This window comes from Onychostruthus taczanowskii, unplaced genomic scaffold (assembly GCF_017590055.1).
Source record: "Onychostruthus taczanowskii isolate IOZ18803 unplaced genomic scaffold, ASM1759005v1 scaffold11, whole genome shotgun sequence".
Taxonomy (NCBI): domain Eukaryota; kingdom Metazoa; phylum Chordata; class Aves; order Passeriformes; family Passeridae; genus Onychostruthus; species Onychostruthus taczanowskii.
The window spans coordinates 9557110-9578202 of NW_024497629.1; the positions used below are offsets into that span (position 1 = coordinate 9557110).

At 38.8% G+C, this 21093-nt stretch overlaps 1 protein-coding gene across 1 annotated transcript in view; it reads left to right on the top strand.

Annotated features, from left to right (window-relative positions):
• Positions 1-21093, top strand: part of MBOAT2 (membrane bound O-acyltransferase domain containing 2) — a 92633-nt gene that overhangs the window by 40251 nt on the left and 31289 nt on the right. Inside the window, exon 4 of the mRNA XM_041421799.1 lies at positions 17245-17340. Within this exon, the coding sequence (XP_041277733.1) occupies positions 17245-17340 (96 nt within the window). The remainder of the gene's footprint in view (positions 1-17244; positions 17341-21093) is intronic.

Consider the following 21093-nt stretch of genomic DNA (forward strand, 5'->3'; position numbering starts at 1 on the left):
AACTCCGGGTGCTTTGCATAAATCCTGTCCTTTGACTGAGCAGTTTGGGTCATTCACATGTGAAGGCTTTCTTACTGAAGTTTTCCCACGGCAAATTGTAGTGAGTGATGTAAAAGCTTATGGTTATTAAAGTAAATTTTTCTTCTAATACCTTTCTTCTCAGATGCTCCCCTGCCATTTTCCAGTTATTTGTTTCAAATTATCTTTACAAATAGTTGGTGTCTTTGATCAAAATGCTTATTTTTTCTATAGTCTCTGCCACCTGTACTAAAAGTTGAGATGACACATTTGCTCTCATAGTTACAGGCCTCTGTAACTTCAGAATGTGTATTTGGGAGTAAATAGTTTTGTAGCTAAGTGGTAAGAGAAATCCGACTTAACTGTGATGCTTACAGTGCAACAGAATCTGCTATTTAAATTAACATTTTAGGAATTGCAAGTTTGTGTAGGAGGTACTTGTTCTTACTATTAAGTTAAAATATTGGGATTTTAGAGTAAGAGGCTTTTAGTACAATTCCATAAATGCAGCAATATTTTATGACTTGCCTTATGGACATAAATAGGTACTGTACAGACGAAACTGTGCAAAAATATAATTATTACATTTATCCCATGTGGCCCCATCTCAGTTGTGCTCCAGTATTCATTGCTGCAGTGTAGTTTCTTTCAGTAGCATTTGCTTCACCCTGCATTTGTGGCATTCTTCTGTGCAACTCTCCCCTATTGCAAGTCCTAGGAAGGATTAGGATTATTTGAGGAAAATTAACTTGTTTTGGGACAAAGAGCTGTTAAACATTATTGGTTTATATTTGGAATGCACATATATTATGATGTGATAGCAAGCTTTAATAAAAGAAATTGCTTATTTTCTTTCTCATTTTATCTTAATTAACAATTAATAAACTATTAATAGTTAAATAGACTGAATAAATTCATAGAATGAGGGACATCAAGGTCTCTGACTCAGCCTCCTGCTCAAAGCAGGGTCAGTGGTGGGAGCAGATGAGTTTAGTCACGACTTTGTCCTGTTGGATCTGGATAACCATTGCCATCCTTTACTTTCTCCTTCAAGCTGATCATCAGCTAGGAGTAGATCTATGTAAGGTTGAGGTGGACCTTGATAACAAAAACTTACCCAATGCCTCATCATACACATTGAATTAAAATTACCTGCATTAAAACTTCATAAAACATCTCTGGGGCCAAACAAGACTAAGCTGTGTGCTGCTTAACAGCAGTTCTGATTGTGTGAAGTTTCCCTCTCTGCCTTGTAAACCTGGTCTCATGGTTTTGTAGTGATCCAGTGTGATTGGGCCATGATGAATAACTATGCCTTTGGATTAAAATATTTGTCCCTTTATTCTTGCAGTTGTAGATTTTATAGGAGACGTGAGTCTTCACTTTTTTTTCGCATCATTACTTTCATAGGCTTTATTGGTTCACTGTTGAAATAATTTGAGAAATTAATTCAGTCATTGCAGAAATGCAGCACGTCTTTTTCGTGTTAAAATAATCAGTTTAGACTAGAGATGTGCTAATATGTTTGTAGTCTCCTAGAATACCTTCTCTGGCAAAGGTACAAATAACTTAAGGGTGCATTGCTGATTTTTTGTCTGTGTCACTGATCTTAATTTACTAACAGCTGAAGGCTAACCTCTGTACTGCTTTCAACTATAATCGAAATACCTGATCTGTATGGCAGAACTTCATAAAGACTGAAATTACTTCAGCAAACTGTCAACTGAAAGGTTTAAGACTACTGTGGGTAGTTATTAATTATATAATTCTCTATGAATTGTGACAGGACTGCATCTCTCTTTTGTAGGTGTCCTTTACACTTGATGCTGCTTCAAGTAGAAAGTTTTTTCTCATGATGGCTTCTGTTGTTTCTTTTTTCCTGTCCTTTCTCAGTCACCACTTGTTATCTTTGCATCTCCAGAGATGAAGTATGACAAGGTTCTGGCATTCAGCTGAAATCAGTAAAACAAGATATGAATCTTACAGTCTGTTTGCTTGGTTTTAGTTCTGTTGTCTTCTCACAAGACTGCCACCAACCTTTTTCTTCCTGCTGCCTCTTTCTAATTTGAATGTGTGTGCTGGCATAAGACTGTATGTGAAATGGTGTTACAGCAAACACTTGTCCCTGGAAGAAGACCCAGAAGTTTGAAAAGCATTCCATCTTTAAATTTTGTCCCAATTTATGCCTTTGTCGCGCAAAGAGCTACTAAATTGGTCTGGAGAATCTCTCAAATGAAGCAAGGCTGAGGGAGCTGGACCTGTTCAGCCTCGAGAAGAGGCAGTTGAGAGGGGACCTCATCAATGTGTATAAATATCTACAGGATGGCTGTGAAGAGGATGGAGCCAGGTGGTGCCAACCAGCAGAGCAAGAGGCAATGTGCAGAAACTGATGCACAGGGAGTTCCACCTGAACATGAGGAAAAACTACTTTACTGTGTGAGTGACCATGCACAGAAACAGGTTTCCCAGAGAGGCTGTGGAGTATCCCTCACTGGAGATATTCAGGAGCCATCTGGGCACTATCCTGTGCCCTGTGTTCTAGGATGACCCTGCTTGGGCAGGGAGATTTGACCAAATGACCCACTGTAGTCTGACCCATTCTGTGACTGAAGTTTTCCAAGTAACAGGAAGGCCTAGATAGAATGTGCTTTCAGACTAGTAATGTCTTTACAGAATCTTTTCTCAGCTCTTCCAACAGCTACAAATGGGAGGAGAGTGATTACTAGTAGCACAAGAGCATTCTAAGATATTTGAGGGCTAGCACTCCACGTATTCAATAGCAATTGAAATTTAGCTGTGGCTGGATGGATACCTGGTGGTCTAAAGATCAACCAATGAGATTTTTTCACATTGTGAAAACATATTTAATTAAACAGCTAGTGACAAAACATAGGTGTATAAACTCACCGTGTTTTGTTGGACATAAATAGAATACAGCTGATCCAAACCCCTCATGGAGGAGTTCTCATTACTGTGTCTGAGACTTCGTGGGTACCTCTAGATTTCAGTCACCAAAACAGTATGAAATTGTTTACTTAAAAGATACTGTCGATTTCCTTTCATATTCTCAAGTCACTACTAAGTGTCATAATCTCCAAACATGTTAAAGTGTGTTTTTTTAAGGCATGTAGACCAGGACATGCACATTTAGCTGAAACATTTCTTCAAATTTGGTTTATAATGAAAATACAGAAGGATGCTGAATGGCAGTGATACTGCCAGGCTTCACAATAATGAAAAATCAGAGTGTGTTCTGTGTGCTTCTGTTACAGATTAGTTTGTCTTGACTGTTATAATGTATGTGATTTTTCAAAGTCTTGACATTCCTGGCAAGTGCAGCGTAGGAGCTTCTGGATGCATTCTAAATTTCTGGCTGACTGGCAATCACACTATTTTTAGTCTTGAAGGCTTGCAGTGTAGAGTTTCACATGCTTAGAATAAAATTAAAAGTTCTGAGAATTAGTGATTTTGATTAATGTGAACACAATTTATAAATATGTTACACCCTTTTAATTAAAAACTTGTTTTGGAGAGTAGACAAGTTTAGTGTTTAGGTGTTCTTATAATAGTGACCATAAAGCAGTTCAGCATAAACTAAAATCAGGGAAAACTACAGAGCCCTGGGAGTCCAAATGAAAAGTATTGGTGTCTTTTTCTTCTATTTTGACAGTTAGAGGAAAGGGTGCAGCCAGAAATAGATGTATGATGTGAGTTAACTTCTGACTTTGTGGCTGATGCCATCATGAGGGTTTGGGCTTTATGACAATGGGGTGTTCTTTGATAACTATAGTCTGTTATGGAGGGGTGGGATCCACCAGTGTGGAAGAGGTGAGGGGGTCTTTGACAGCAGGCTGACCAATTTGGTGAGGGTAGTTTTAAAGTGAAGGACTTGAGGGGCTGGGTGCTAAGTGGCAATGCTCACATCATCACATCCAGCTGGGGAACAGGAGGAACTGGAGCTCCTTGTGCAGCCACAAAGTTGCTATATCATAGAAATAACTGAAACATGGAGGACCCCAGGTCATGTGTCTGGAGAGCTGTGAGGCTGTAAGGTGTTTTATAAAGATAGGTAGGGAAGAAGAGGAGGAGGAGTTGTGTTCTATCTTAAGGAGAATCTTGAATGTGTAATAGCCATCTGTGGTGATCATGGAGGCCCTTTGGAATGCTTCTGGGCCAAGCTCAGAGTAGTTGTCCCCACCGGAGTCTCACAGTAGACATCTGCCATTGACCTCCAAACCAAGATGATAGGGTGAAGCAATATTTGGGTCACTTAAGCAAACTTCAGGTCAACAGAACCTGGTTCTTATGGGCGAATTCAACTACCCAGACATTTGTTGGAAGCAGTTAATGTGTCATCCATCAAGTTTCTGGAATGCACGGGGAACTGCTTCCTCATACAAATGTTAGATGTGCTAGCCAGGAGTGAGGGACTGCTCAAAAATGCACAAAACCTGTTTTGTAATAGCCCAGTTAGTGGTAGCCTCGGTGGCAGTGATCACAATATTGTGGTGTTTGGGATCTGGCTGAGCATGCTGAAGGCAGTACTGAGACAAAAACTTTGGAGTTTAGAAAAGCACACTTCAGCTCACTCAGAGCTCAGCTGGGAGAGATCTATGGAGGATAAAGGAGCTAGTGAGTGCTGGGAGTTTTTCAAGGATGTTTTCCTGGAAGCACAAAAGCAGTTCATCCCCTTCAAAGGTGAGGGGAGTAAACAGAGGAAAAGGTCCCCTTGGCTTAACTGTGAGCTTCTGAGTATGTTCAAAACCAAAAGAGAACTGTAACAGAGATGGAAAAGTGATTGCACACCCGTAGAAAAATACAAGGACGTTGCCAGGGTGTGCAGAGATGCAGTTAGGAAAGCAAAACATCTCTTCCCGCTGCAAATTATCACAAGTCAGATGAAGCATATGGTTGGGAAAAGCCAGCATGGTGCTTGACAAACGTGATTGCCTTCTATGACAAAACAGCCTGCTTGGTTGATGGGGAGTGAAGGGTGGATGTTATCTACCTGGATTTCTCCAAGGCTTTCATTACCATTTTCTGTGGCCTTTTCCTAGAGAAACTGATGTGTGATGGCCTAGACAAGCGATTGTGCAGTGGGTGGGAAGTGGCTGAGAAACTGCGCTCTCAGCCAGATGGTGATAGTGCCTCCTCTTCAAACTGGCATCCTGTCCCAGATTGATTCCCCCAGGGCTTGATATTGGGCCCACTGCACTTCAGTATCTTCAAATGTAATCGGCAAGATGGGATGAAACAAAGTAGAGAAGTGGACGCTTTGGAAGAGACTGTCTTCCTGCAGAAAGACCTGGAGAGGCTGGAAGAGTGGGCTGACAAGAACCTTGTGAAGTTCATCAAGGGCACGTGTAAGGTCCTGTGAGAGCAAAGTCCAGGAGTGCAGCACAGGCTGGGATCTGCCTGTCTGGGGAGCAGCTCTGGGAAAGGGACCTGAGGGACAACAGCTCAAGGGTGAACATTGTGCTGCTGCAGCAAAGGAAACCAACAGGATGCTGGTCAGGGACATCATCAGCAGAGAGAACTAATCATCTATTCGGTGATTGTCAGGCCTCATCTGGAACACTGGTTCAGTTTTGGTCCCTGCTCTGCAGAAAAGGATGTGGACAGGCTGGAGGGGATCCAGAGAGGGGCACAGAAAAGGTAAAAGGACCGGGCAGCCTGCCATACGAGGAAAGGCTGAGAGAAGGGTTTGTTCAGTCTTGAGAAAAGAAAGTTCAGGGGAAACCTTACTACTGTATTCCAATACCTAAAGTGTGGATATAGAGAAAATGGAGACTTCATATGATTCCTTTTGGAAAAAAAAAAGGGAAAAAATGACTTGTAATGGGTACAAGTTACTCCTGGGAAGATTCCAATTAGACATAAGAAGAAAATTTTTCACAGTGAAAACAATCAAGCATTAGAATAATCTCTCCAGTGTAGTGGTGGATTCCCCAATATTGGACACTTTCAAGATTCATCTGGACAGGGTGCTGGGCTATTCATCTAGACTGTGCTTTTTCCAGAAAAGGTTGGATCAGGTAGTTCTAATCTGGTATTCTGTGATCCTGTAATTCAGTTCAGTGAATTGTAATCTATAACACCCTTGCTCACAATGCTCTTGTGCACCAGGTGTTTCTGTAGGTGCTATGTAGATGGGGCAGTCAGAGGGATTGAAGTAGCTCTGTAAATTTAGCAAGTAAATATCAAGGTTCTGTGGATTCATACAAAGGGAATTTGAATGCCTAGAGAACAGCTGTATAAAGAGGACCACTACATTTGTGGATCTTGGTTTAAACCACCTGTTTGTAATCATGAGTCTGTGATAGGTTTCCCTGGCTGCTGGAGTCCATTTATCTCCCTTGATTCTGCCTGTCTGTGCTGGCTGTTCAGTGGTGTTATGGTGAATTGTCTGATGTGCAGTGGGACCTTTGCAATTGTAATCATAGTAAACTTCTTCTATATCTATATAACATATATTTCTTGCTATGAACAAAAAGGTGTAAGCTATTTCTTATAAACTACTCTTTTAACTATTGTTCTGAGTTTAACAAACTTGAATTGATAGTATTTGGCTTTTAATAAATACTACGTTTTTCACTGTATAATGGCTCCAAATAATGATGAAAAAATTTGAGCATATTTCCTAATGCTGAATAGTACCAGTTATGAAAAGTGCAACTCAAGATTTACTCCCTTCTTAGTCTCTTTTTTATAGTTCAGGTTTAAAATTCATACATGTCTCTTTAGAATTCTCTTGTGACTTTTGTGTTACCTGTAGATTAAAGAACTCGGGTAATAAAAATTTTCACAAAGGACGCTTTGAGCTGGCAAAACGATTGCAGATGCCGTCTTTGTGTGTAACTTGCTGTCTCTAGACAGTACTGCTAGCAGCGGAAGATTTTTTTCATTGGTAAATCAGTGTTGCAAAAGATTTGGGAGTGAGAAGTTCGTTTGTTTGGGCACCCTGTTTGTGATGAAGAAAGAAAGGTCTTAACCTGCATAAAGAATGGCTCATTGTGTTTGGTCATATCCCTGCTTATACAAAACAGAAGAAACCAGTAGTATGAGAAATTTCCAGATAGTGAGTATGCAAAGTGTTTGAATGCTGGGAGAAAGAAATTGTTGAAGTAAAGTTGATGATTATTTCTTCACATAATCTTAAATGGCTTTTCTCTATTATGTAAATTTCTCTATTAGGTGAATTGAAAGTTGAGGTCTGTAGTGAATTCTTACATTAGGATATATGAGAGAAAATAACTCAGGAAGGTAATGGAACACCTTGATGAGGAGTGATAGACAAATGGCAGTAATATGGGTATACATATAGGTGAACAATTCATGGTGTTAATCCCATATCTCAAAGGATAATTGACTAACAACCTGAAGTTCCTTATTAGCATTGACATGAAGACTGCATTTTTACAGAAATGTAGCCTATTCTGCTAGCATATACTGTGATGAAATCTACCCAAAAGTATCTATTAGTTGACTTCATACAACTTACTGTGAAGGCCAGGTCATATGATTAACTTGTCTGGAATAACCTGAGCCATTCTAATTTTTAAATTTCTCTTATTAAAAATAAATTGCGAGATAATTTGATTGCACTGAGCATTTAAAGGGAAAATTTTGAAGCGTATTAGAAAATGATGAATGTGAGTGATTTGTTTGTCTCCACTGAAGAGCAGGGAGGTGACAAATCAGAGTGCAAGCAGTTCAGTGGCTATGGTAGGCCAAAAGTGCTGCCAAGTTTAGATATGCATGAAATAGGATCAAGACATTATTCCAATAAATCAAAAATATAAAAAGGTATGGGTTATATAAATACAAATATGTGTAATAGGTACATACATACTTGGGCAACGTAGTTACTTTCTAATTTAAATCTAATAAATACATATTTGTGTAATGTTGTTTGCCTGGGGTTGAAGTAGGTCATAAGTGATTGTGCCATGACTTGGACTGTCATAGAGTAGGAGTTTATTTTGCTGTGGGGTTTTTTTGTGAGTGGTGTTTGTTTGTTGGGGGGTTTTTGTTTGTTTTGGTTTTCCATTACTAACTGTAAGCATGAAAAATAAATAAATGCAAAGGCTTTTAATAAAATAAATAAATGCAAAGGCAAAAATAAATGCTAGGCTTTTTCATAATGGGTTCCTTGTGTATCATTGTTTTTTGTGGCGTATCTCAGATTCATCCCTGGAAATAGTCATTAGTGTTTCTCACATGCGGGAGAAAAATCTACACGAAAATAGAAGTTGCCATCATCTATTCCTGTGTCAGGCTTCATCACTGAGCAAAGAAAATGGAGCTACCCACAGGTTTTCTTCTGTCTGAGAGCAGGAAACAGCTGATTTAGGGCTCTGCATGTTTCTGTAGGACCATATGACAAACACTGTGACAACGGTGACGTTGATGCATCATGTGGATGTTATATACATCGGCATGCATTGATTAAAGGATGCCGAAGATAGGACATTGTAGCAGTGCTTTAACTTAGCTGGGGGATGGGGATTGGACAGAAATGAAACAAGTCATCTGAAGGGATAGGTCTTTCCAGGTTAGAAGAATGTTAAACATTGGAGAAAAGCAGGCATTTCATTTATGCTATGTTTTAAGCAAACTGTATCTTTCAGAAATGGTTTTATTTGTTTCAGAAGTGATTTATTGCAGCCATTATGCTGTTTGAGATGTGTCTGATTGCAAGATGGTGTCAATAGCTCAGCAAGGTATAAGCTACACTGTTGGTGCAGGTCTGACCTGCTGTGGGGCTTACACTTGATTCAGTACCCTGTTGAAAACAGAATTGTTTGATTCCTTCCTATAGGCAAAGCAAGAAATAGGATGGGAAATATAAATACCATCATCCCCTCTGATAAAATACCTCTGTAGGGCATTTTGTTTTGAGAAATATTTTAAAAGAAAATGTAGCTGTGTTAGGTTGTTAGCACAAACTCCTGGCTTTCCTTTGGTCTTGGAATCATTAAAATACTTGGTTTTTGTAACTAAATCTCATTCCTGTGGCCTTTCGTTTTGCACGCTGCTTGCAGGGAGTTGGGTTGTTTATTAATCTGCTGACTGCCCTGTGCACTGATTCTGGCTGCACAACCACCTTCTCAGCAAATCGTATCCCGTGTGTTCCCCAGCTGCTGCCATCCTTAACACATGCAGAAAATGTCTCCTGGCTGGCTGAACACAAATTCCAGTTGGCATCACCTCCTGGCTGAGCAAACCTGGCCTCTCTCTCCTGGCAGTGTTGCAGCCGCACCAGTTGTGTGCCTCAGTTGTTGTGTCTCAACAACAAGGTGTGGGGCTGCAGCAGAGAATGGAGGGCTGAGGCCGTGGGGGTTCTGCTCCTTCCCCACAGAACGTGAGCGTGGGGCACGAGGGGGTGTGTGCCTGGAGCAGGGTGGTGAGTGGGTGAATGGAAATGACAGCTCCCTCTTATCTTCATCCAAGATGATACTTGCCAAGTGCCGAGTTAACAGCAGTGATGGGTTTAATGATTGACCTTGCTATTGTTTTGCCATCAGAAAACTTGGTCTGTTAAACTACTTCTGAGTTCTTGTATAAAGCTTATTGGTTCAATTAAATAGAATTATTATAAAATATTTTGTACTTAGCAGTTTTAGTTCACCATTTCTAAACCATTGTGACTATTAGGCTTGTTCTTTAAAATAGCACTTGCAGTAGTCCCGTTATTGTCAGTGTTCTGTAATGACATTTTTATTTCCTTAAAAATAATCAACGAAGTTTTTTTGCTAGCACACTCCTAATAGGAGACTGTTTTCTGACACTGTGCTCTATGGGTTCCTGCTGGTTTGCGAAATTGATGATACTGGGAGCAGTTCTGGTGTTTGCAGAAAAATTACTTGCGTATCACATAGAAGAAAGAGGAAGCATAAAATTACTTGCATGCTGTGATGCTGAAACATTCTAAAGCTAGGCAAATATTGTGTGGAAAAATGAGAGAACAGATGAAAATTCACAGCATGTCAGCTATTTGTTTTCTGAATTATGAGTACTCATTTTTGTCAGAAGATCTCAAGATTCTACTTCCTTCATCAGGGTTTTGTAAGGCAGATTCCAGCATCATGGAGTTCTGCCTTTACAGATTTTGTGTTGTGAAGCTGTTAGGCTTTCTTATTTTTGTTTTTAAGTGCACTATACTATTGTCAACTTTTTGAAATGCAAAGGTCAGACTTGGTGCTCTTATCTGCATTGTTTACTGTTATACTTTCAAGTGATTGCAGAAATAGGGGTTGATATGACACAATATGGTTTTTCAAGTGAGAGAGAACTTAGGTGACCCCTCATATCTCATCTCAGTTTAACATTAAATTTTGGACATAGTCAATTTCAGCTCTTAGCTTTGAGTTTTTTAGGGGGACAAATATTTTTTTTTCTCACTTTCCTAGTTCTGTGTTCCTTTTGGAGTCTTACAGGAAGAATGAATCACACAATATGTGTCTTCCATTCCACGGAAGACATGAAAGCACCCTCCCTTCTGCCTGTCTTCTCTTTTAGATGATATTTCTCTCATTTATGAGAGTCTGGAGCTGGTCTCCTTGTCCTTGAGATGTTCCAGAATTGAAGGGAGCAGGGGGAGAGCAAGAGAATGTAACGTTAGGGAGCACGTGGAAGATCTGAAGTGGTTTTGCATGCATTTTTGACAATATCTGTGTTGCATTTGTCATGTATTAATGTTGCATTTGGATTATGGCCTGCAGCTATTACTGGAATGATCATTTAATTTAGCTTGGTAAAGATTTACTTTCCCAAACCATTATGTTGCCATTATGTAGCACAACATCAAAATATATTAGTCAAGTGATAATGTCACCAGCAGATCTGCAGTAAACAAACAGCCAAGCCACCACCAGTTGCTCTGGGGGAATTGAGCTGATGAATCCTCGTGTGCCCAGCCTTGTGTGTCTGTTTGGATGAGGGCTGGATGGGTTTGCCCTGTGGCTGAGCAAAACCCGCCGTGGGCCCTGGGACAGGCAGGCCAGGCCAGGCTGCTGGGCTGGGGCAGCTCTCCTGCCCGGGTGGTGTCGGGCTGCTGTTGGATCTGAATGTTGGACAACTCTGTCCACTTGTTAAATTTGCTTTAAAATGGCTGTCAGACCCAAAAATCTTCATCTTGGGATGAAGATGGGTTGGAAATGGGCAGAATGTGATAGATTGCTTATTACTGAAGCATGATGGTATGGATGCTTTTCTGGAAATGGGCTCATAGGCAGCCTGCTTTTGTCTTTTTATTTGTTGTTTATTTCAATACATTTTGGATCTCCACTTGAAGTAATCAGAAGGGACAGATTAGTGTGTGAATCAGAAGCTTCTGAGTGGGCAAAAGGATTATTATTGCTTGTATTTTGGAGGCACACACACTCTGAGGCTGTTATTGTTTACATCATAAAACCGATCTGTTTCCTAAGAAATACCAATTATGTATGTCAATAACGCATACATTAAGAAATTATAAATAGGCAACTCTTTTTGGTGTAAAAAAAGCAGATTGAGCAGAGTAGCTTACCTTGAGGCTCTCACATAGTCAAAACTAAGTTGACTAAGCTAATTCTAATCAGTGTTTCTGTTGGCTTGTGATGGATGACTGCAGAATTAGATGTTTAGCTTTGACACTTTGGACTTTTTATCGGTGTACATTTTTCCCTTTGAAGTTTTTTAAGCAAATATTGTATATTCTAATTGCACAGAATTGAATTTATCTATGTGAACAATGCAAACCAATTATGATCATTAGAATTTAAAAATTAATATGGCTGGATTTTAATAAGAATTTAGTTCTGACCCTAGTGGAAAGAATTTAAATTTTTTTGGGTTGTTTGGTGTTTTTTTGTTTGTTTGTTTTTTGGGTGTTTTTTTGTTTGTTTGTTTGTTTGTTTTTTAACATGTTGATAATCTGTAGAAAAACAAACAAGCAAACCCATGCAGCAGCTTTCAGCACAGGGCTTGGGAAAACTCAGAGGCTATTCTGTCACCTTTTCTAAAAATCAATGCAGTATAGTGTTATGTGGTGTCTAGGCCTGCCTTTTGAAATGGAATAATTACACATTTAAAGAAAAAAAAAGTACTTTTTCTTAGCATAGTGGAAGAAGTAGATCTTGACTGGACATGAAGCCTTTATTTCAAGGCTAAATCTGTAGTATGTGCCAACTAGCTGGTGAAAAAGCACCCTGTGTTGATTGGTTTATTTAACTTTCTTCCAGCAAAATAGCATATTGTGCTGTTGTCCTTCTACTGCATGAGAAGAGCCTGAAATAACAGAAGCTGTTATGACATCTCTCAAAGCCTGCCTTTGTCAAGGTCACAGTTCTATTTTTGCTGCATTTTGTGCAAACAGAGATAGGTACAGTAGGAATGTACATTTTATAACTAAGATGCTGAGTCCCCCAAAAGTGTAAAATGAAAATGCACCTCCCACACTTTGTTATGCAAAAACATAATATACATTGGCTGATTGTTAGCCTGGATCTGTGTGCTGCTCAGCTTGCTCATCGGCAGAGACAAAGCTCTAGAATTAACCTGTGCATGTTCTTTCTTGACTAGCAACCCAAAATTTTTGAGGAACACAGGTAAAAGATGGGGGTTCTGCCTTTAAACCACATATGTAATATTTATATTCTTAAATGTGTGGAAGCTTTATATAAGTGGGTTCTGCTGGCTCATTCAGTTCTACCAAATTTGTGTGTGGTTATGCTGAATATGTTGAGATTAAGAACTTTTTCTCAAGTGTATTTGGAGCAACAGAGAGTGATAAAGATGAGGATGTGCTTTGGAGCCAGAAGTTGATAGAGGTGTAGTATGCTGAGCGTTATTAAACACGTGGGTCGTGTGTTTGAATCTGGGTGTGTGCTGATGGTTTGAGTGTGGGAGAACACTGGGAAGCAACTTCTGTGCTTGTTCTGCCCATCTGCATTCCTGGGCATCTGTGAGCTCCTCCTGTGGGGAGGACACAGTTCTGGATCCTGGGCTAGATAGACACTTTGTCTGAGCCTTATGTCCTCCTGTTACATGGGGTGTGCTGGGCAGGATGGCTGCTGGATGTCCTGCTTTTGACTGGGACAATGTTATTTTCTTCCTAGTAGCTGGTGCGTTGCTGTGCTTGGGATTTGGTATGAGAATAGTGTTGATAACGCACTGACATGTTGGTTGTGGCTAGGTAATGCTTGCTGTAAGTCAGATGCATGCCAGTTTCCCATGCTCTGCCAGTGAGGAGGTGCACAAGAAGCTGTGAGGAAGCATGGCCAGGACAGCTGACCTGAGCTGGCTAAAGGGATATTCCGTGCCATAGAGTGACATGATCACTGTATAAACTGGGGGGGAGTTACCTGGAAGGGGCCTGATCTGCTCCTCAGTAAGAGGTGATGAGAAATTGTGCTGTGCATCTCTTTTCTCTTGGGTTCTATTACTTGTTTTTCCTCTCCTTGTAATTTCAATTATTATTATCAGTAATAGTATATTTATTATTATGCTATCTAGTTGCACTTATTAAACTGTGCTTATCTCAGCCCATGAGGTTCACCTTTTCTTTCTACTCCTCCCTTTCCCAGTGGGTGGTGGGTGCATGGTGGAAGCAGTGAGGGAGTGGCTGCCAGCTGCAGTTAGACCACGATGCTGTGTCATGTGGAGTGAAATTGTAAGGTGACAATGGATAAAAATGCTTTACCTGTAGGAAAAAAAAAACCAACTGCTCAAACAAAATCCAACCACTTTCCACTGAAGTGAGCAATGCTGTTGTGAATGTTGCATTGGCTGTGCTAAACTTGTGGGGACAGTAAAAAAGAGGGGTACAGGGAGGAGATTGAAGTTTTCTGCATTAGCAGAAATGGTGTTTAAGGAGTCATTCTATGTAATGTTAGCAGCAGAAAGAGTAATAGGAAATGTATATCAAATTCCATCAGGATGTTTACAGCCTAGAAGAAAGTTCATGTAATGGGAAGGAACCAAACCCTGTATATCTGTGTGTGTGTGTGTGTGTATACATATCTATATCCCTATATATGTAGATATATATAGATATGTTGGTATCTATATCTATCTATCTGTATATGTACACACACATATAGATAGAATGATGCTTTTTGGTTTTATATGTATACATGCAGGTGAAAATTCCTGGTATGTATGTTGCTTAGTGTTAGTTGTCAAAGCATGACTAGACAAAAAATAATGAATAGGACAATGTATTTTATTTGCTAATAAGAGATCAATTTGCCTTTTTTAAAAAAATAGAATTAAACAGATGTTCTCTTGATGAGCATCTTCTGTAAAGAAGTACATGGAGAGGCTGCTTACTTAGAATTTTCTATATATTGTAATATTTATGTGTATAGATAAGGTACTTCATTTATGATATGCTAGAATATACTTCTAAAAACATTGGGTAGTTTACTTGATACATTTATTTTTAAAGGAAAGATACAATTTTATGGGTAAAACATATTGCATACTGTTTTTAGTGTTCTGAGATGCTAAAAATTGCAAGGAATTGAAATATTATATTAAATACCTGTACAAGAAAAGCCCTTATGTATAATAGGCTATCCAGTATTGTTTGCTTAATTTTTTTCTTCTTTTTTTTTTTAACTTTTAATCGGGAGTTAAAAATATCACTGTGTTCTACTTTGTGGTATGTGCTACAGTGTCTCCCAGATATGTCTGAATTTGGTGCATCTGTTGATAGATAAAGTAAGGTTGTATTGACAAAGATCCTGGGAATTAGTCTCAGACATATTTTAAATTCATGTCTTTGTGTCTTTCTGTTAGGTAATACAGTATTCATTGCAGGTCAGTTTGTCTAAAAGTTACTTGTAATAATAACCATGTTGTGACTTGCTTGTAGCTGTTCATGTTCAGTGTGAAATACTTTCATCTTTCTGCTCACAAGAACATTATACAGTGAGAAGCAAGTATAGAGCAACATTGGCTTTTAAGACCAATTGCTTTTCTCCTGGTGGAGAAACTTGGGTAAAACTGTTGCATTTGTGTGAAGCTTGTGATTAGCTTTATAGTTGGGTAAAACTTGATGTGGTTGAGCTCTGCAAAACTTCACTCAATTTTCTGATCTAAGGCTTGGTGAGTGAATCATTGAAGAGAGTAAGAAACATGTAGTAAGAGTGCTCTAGAAAGTTCTCAAAACATTTTCAGATCTTATCTGATTTTTTTTAACAAAAGATGGATTTACATAAGAATTAGGATGATCAGCAAGTTGCACGACAAACCTGCAGAAGAAACAATAGGAATGATGCAAGCTGTCATAAGTCTTTTTAAGTTTCTTTAGGGGAGAACATATTGCTGTACTTTGCCTGGTGAAATGACATTTCTCATGAACTAGGGATGTGATGTGGCATGACTAATGTGCAGAGATGAAGTTGGAAGTTGAAAAGCATTGTATGGGTTGCAAGTTCCTATGTTTTACTCATCAATTAAAAATTTTCAGTCTTCCAATCTGTGTGTAACTTGGAGCTGTAGCTGACATAGCCGGAAGATGGTTATGATTCGTAGTTGTGTTTGAGTGCAACAGCAGCAAATTTCACTGCTCTGTCAGAAGACAGCTTTTGTTTTAGACTGAAATTTGGAATCAAATCAAGAAACTTAAGGAGTTTTGTTTTTCTTTCTTCCATTTCTGTACGTAACTTCAGTGTGGGTATTAACTGAATGTTGTGAGAAACCCCTACCATGTTGGTCATGATGACTGTTGTTTATTTCATAGAATTGTGGATTAGTTTGAATTGAATTTTAAAGGATATCTAGTCCACCCTGCAAAGAACATCTTCAACTAGATCAGGTTGTTCAGAGCGCTGTTCAACCTGACCATGAATGTTTCCAGGGATGGGGCATCTGTCACCTCTCTGGGCAGCCTGTGCCAGCGTATTCTTCCTATAAGCACCTTTGTACCACTTCATCTACCAGTATAATACTGTTTCTGGATTATGAATGTTAATGAAAATACAAAATAAACTATCACTAAAACAGACCCTCTAATTTTTTTTTTCACCAAAACACATGTAATTTAATGGTTTGTAAGGTAATCTGTAATTTCAAAGTTGGATGCTTTAAAATATTCAATGGTTTATATATAGCACATTTTTCAGTTAAAGGTTAAACTGCAAATGTCAGATTGAAGAATAATTTCTAAGACCTTAGATTTTTCTTAACAAATTCTTGCAAAATATTTATCTGGAAAAGAAAGTCATATTGCAAAATTGTCTTGCAGTGTCTCTCACTAGTTCACCTACATCCAGTCCTGGCTGTGATTTTCAGTTTGTTGAATGAATATTTTCATTCTAATTGAGTTTTGGATGCTTTATGCAGTCTGCAACAGGGATTGCACATCAGTCTTGCGAACATGAAATAAAGATGGTACAGTTCCTACATTAAACTTCTAAATGATTAGTTAAGTTCCTGCTGGCATTCACTGTCCATTTGGACTTCAAAGAATATCTGGCAGATTTTGTGAGGTGTATTGGCAAATCAATTTTCACTAGTGTGTTGTTGTGAAAATGGTATGTAAAACTAGTTTTATCATACCTATAACACTTTCATAGTTCATCTAGTTATAATGTTAGAACACTTTTATAGTTTGTGTATGTGTTTTTTCTTACCTTTGCTCGGATCAGCTTAATAGTGGACAAAAGGTGTCCTGTTCCTTTTACACTCAGCTATGTTTTAATATGTGTATTTGAAAATTACTTGCCTTTTTCACTTCCTTTGAAAACAGCAGCAATACAATTGTTGGTACTGAATTTTGAATACATAGCAGTACATGCAATGGAAAGTATTTGATGTATCATTTTCCAAACTTCTGTGTTCATAAAGACAAAAATTAGCTCAGAACTACAAAACAAAAAAGAGAAAAAAAAAATCAACCTTAGCAGATTAATTTTCTCTTAATAGGACTTGCAGTTTTTACAGTGGTGTTTGCAATTGTAAATTCTAGGCTTTATTTATGTGAACAAGTATTCTGGCTACTGACAGTAGAATTTATATGGTTGAACTGCACACTTTGAAATAAAAAAAGTATGTGTTTGCATAGAATAAACATTGCAAAAAAACCCTCAGGCAGAATAAAAGTGTAATTACAGATTCCTGTTATGTAATATTTTGTAGAAATAATTGGAGATTAAACTCTATTGAAATGGTACTTTATTCAGTGGAGAAATGCTTATAATTTTTAATTGAATTTTTTTTTTCCCATTTTCTTTCCAGGTATTGCTTTGTTTTTGCTCTAGGATACCTCACTGTGTGCCAAATTACTAGGGTGTATATCTTTGATTATGGACAGTATTCTGCTGATTTTTCTGGGTAAGGAGAAAAATAATCTTCCTATCTTTTCCTCCTAAGTGGTACTGTATCTGTTGTTGTTGGGGATTTTTTATTGGTTGCCCAATATTAATTGTGTCAACCTTTAAAACTCTGGGAGAAAGCTGAGCATGTATGTGCATATTGTCACACATGCAATTATATGAGTAACTGTGCTTTAATCATACAAACTGAGAATTTTTGTGAACAATTGTTCTTGTTAGAACCACCAATGTGTTGTCTATTGCCTCTTGTTCCTGTCTGAGTGGCATAAAGGATTTGGTGGCTATGGGAATTTTTTCTCTTTGATTTTTCCATTAAAGTGTCTGCTACCATCCTTGAGACATGATGAACTTTGAATTGTGTCTGGTGTACTTGGTTGCCTGGCACAGTCTAATACCACTTTTTGAGAAAAATCTGAACGTTTTATGGAATTTAACTTTTAGTTTCTTTCTTTTTTTCTTTTTATGTTAGATGTTCCAGAAGGAGAAAGCTAAGGAGACAGGCCCCTGGGTGTTGAGGTAGTCACAGAGAGCTTGGAAACAGAAAGGTTTTGTCTCTGTGTGCCCTCATTATCTCATGAACTTATACCTATATTTGACTTGAACTGTATAGGAGCAAAACAGAATTAAATGGGCAAAAAAAAAAAACCAAAAAACCCACCATATTGGTAATTCTTCTTTCTGCTGCAGACACAGAGAAGTGAAGTACAGCATTTCTTAAAAACAAGTTTGTTGCTGTGATAGTGCTTTTGTTAATTTAAAGGAGAGTATGTATTCTGGACGGGAAAAAAAAGAGATGAGGAGTATTTGCTAGTCTGCTTAAAATAACGCATTAAGTTCTTTCCAGGGATGCTGTGAGTGGCAGTGGTCTCTGTAGTTTAACATAACATTTGATGAAATTGTGCTTGTTAGCCTTGTTACTTCTCAGTCTTTATTGGTAACAGGCCTGTAGTCCAGAAAATTAACTCGTAGGCTGAAGCCAAAAGCTTTTATGGTTGAGTTCATCTTTTCTGTCATCTTTATCTTCTTACCTTCTAAAACATCTTTCTACATTTGTCTTACATCCAAGTGTCTGCCTTCAAGCCAGATATCCAAGTTCCAATTGTAGTCAGCAGAGATGTGATCGGTGTGGACAGTGGAGGCTGGAGGGCGTTTCAGCTGACCCACCACTAAGTGTGTACCTGAGCGTGAACTGGGTCACTCATCAGATGCCCCTGACTCTGGAATCCATCTCCACTGGCTGTAATGAGAGCTTGCAGCACAGTCATATGCATAAAGACACTGGATTTACTGATGTTGAACTTAATTTCACCATTACTAGTGAAACTGTAATCCGGATGCTGTCCCTTCCAGTTCACTGTAGGGCCAGAGCGTACAACCCTGGCAGTGATCAAAGTTCTAAACTGACTGTGCAATTGCACTTCATTGTTCTCATTCTCAAAACAATTAGTAGAGCTTGAGCACGCCATTGCTCAGATGGGACTGTACTGCTTTCAGATGTGGCTCTGATGGTTTGGTGGTAGCTCAGAGATTTCTGTTAGGTCTGAACACATCCGAATATTCCCACATCCCATCCCTGGAGAAGTTTAAGGCCAGATTGGATGAAGCAACCTGATCTAATTGAAGGTGTCTGCTCAGGGCAGGGATGATGGAGAGAGATGATTTTCAAGGTCCCTTCCAACCCAAACCATTCTATGATTTATGAGCTCTGTGCTCTGGACAGAACTGTTCTGAAGCCTAGATCCAACTCTCTGTATGTTTGAGGTGGTAGATTTAAACCACTCTTTCATGTGCCAGTTTGGGAGCTTGATGTATGCGTATCACATTAAATCTTTGGCATACACTGGATATGTTCCCTTGATGCGAGACAGAGATTACTTCCAAAACAGGAGAGAAAGAAAACTTTCTCTGGTTCTGGGAGAAGAGAGTAAGCTCAAAAAAACCCTAAAGTTGTCTAACTAGCTGCTGAGCTTTAGTATGAGCAAGTTCTTCTAAAGATGTTAGCATGAATTTGTATAGTGGTTAGCCCCAAAAGAGCTTTAATGTGTGTTTACCTAGATACTTCTCCTAGCATGCAGTGCTTGCCTGAGGTGGCCAAGCTGAGAAAATCTGCTCAAAATGTGAAGGAAGGTCTCAGTGCACTGACAGTGGAGGAAGATGGGGACACCTCATGCTAGAGCTAATGCAATCACTTGTGCAGAGCTGTGTGGTCCTGGCTGCAGTACTAACAGATCCCAGCTGCCTCCTTTGCCTTTCTGCCAGCACCTAAAAGGGATTGTTAAAATCCTGCTTCACAGCCTCACTGTGCCAGGAAAGACTCTTCCTCTTTTAGTGTCTAGATTTTTGGTTTTCGGCCAAATATTTGATGATACTGGAATAGCCACTTCAGGAGAAAAAAAAAAAAAAGAATACCAGGGTCTGCTATGATAACAATGACAGATTTATCAGCTGGAATTAATGTAAGGGCTGACTGAGTTCCTCCTGGACTCCATCCTTCCACCAGGCAGGACCCATGCTGTCACATGTCTGCTTACAGAAGCAAAACCCATTATGTTTAGAGTCAGTTGGGGATTTCTGCCAGCACCAGGCAGGCCTACAGATTAAATGCTAGAAAAAGGTATGAGGGATTTACCAGACTATCTGTTCCTGTTTAGTCTTCTTCCTTTATGACCCTCGTGTCACTCTAGTCTTGATATCAGGACTTTGGGGCACTGGTAGTACCACAGAATTTTTTTCCCCTGATTGCATTTGAGGACTGGAAATAATTGTGTGCTTTGAAACCATTTTAGTCATATGTGTCACTCTAGTCTTGATATCAGGATTTTGGGGCACTGGTAGTACCACAGATTTTTTTCCCCCTGATTGCATTTTGAGGACTGGAAATAATTGTGTGCTTTGAAACCATTTTAGTCATTCCCTAAAAGGAAAATCAATTTGATGGACTGAACCATATGGCAAAATACTGGTGTAGCCCTGTTAAAGAAGGAGGACTTGATGGCTTTTGGATTTGTGTTTCTGTGCCAATTTAATATATTATAAAAATGCCAAGTGCACTCAAGATGTGAACAAAACTAAGTGTCCATTGTACAGCATTATTATTTTATTGTGAGGGTTTTTTGGTTTTTGTTGGTTGTTTTTGGTTTGGGTTTTTTTTGTGTCCAGCTCAGATACTTCTAGGTAAATTCAACCCCTGATGTGTTTTTTGAGATCTGATTTCCAAATTAAATTTCTAAATTGTAGTAGTTTACTTTATGCATTCCCCATTGCTTCCCTACCCCAGGGAGGTGGTTCATAATGTTGAGATTCACATCAGGCAAAACTCTTTGATACTATGAAAATGGTACAATTTCCCGGTACAAAAACAGACTTGGCTAGCCAGGGCAGAATATTTCTTGGACAGCTGAAGATTCACTCAAGTGTTCTAAATTCAGAACAAAGTGAACTCTGTTTGAGCCAGCATAATTATGATGGGTTTTTGTTTTGCCAGGTATGTTTACTTGGAGCAAATTATAACTCTTGATGGAAAAATCAAAGATAGAATCAGGTGTTAGTAGAAACCATGGAAGTGGTCTGCATAGCTAAATAACTTATTTTAATTTTCAAAAAGTTTAATATTCAACTTTGTTATAATTTTCTTATCCTTTGCTTACTGCTGCTGTATCTTTTAATGAATATACTTGCTTTGTCCTTTCTTCTTTACTCTTTTCCCTGTAAAAAAAATAAATTATGTTAGTAAAAAATAGATAAGAAACAC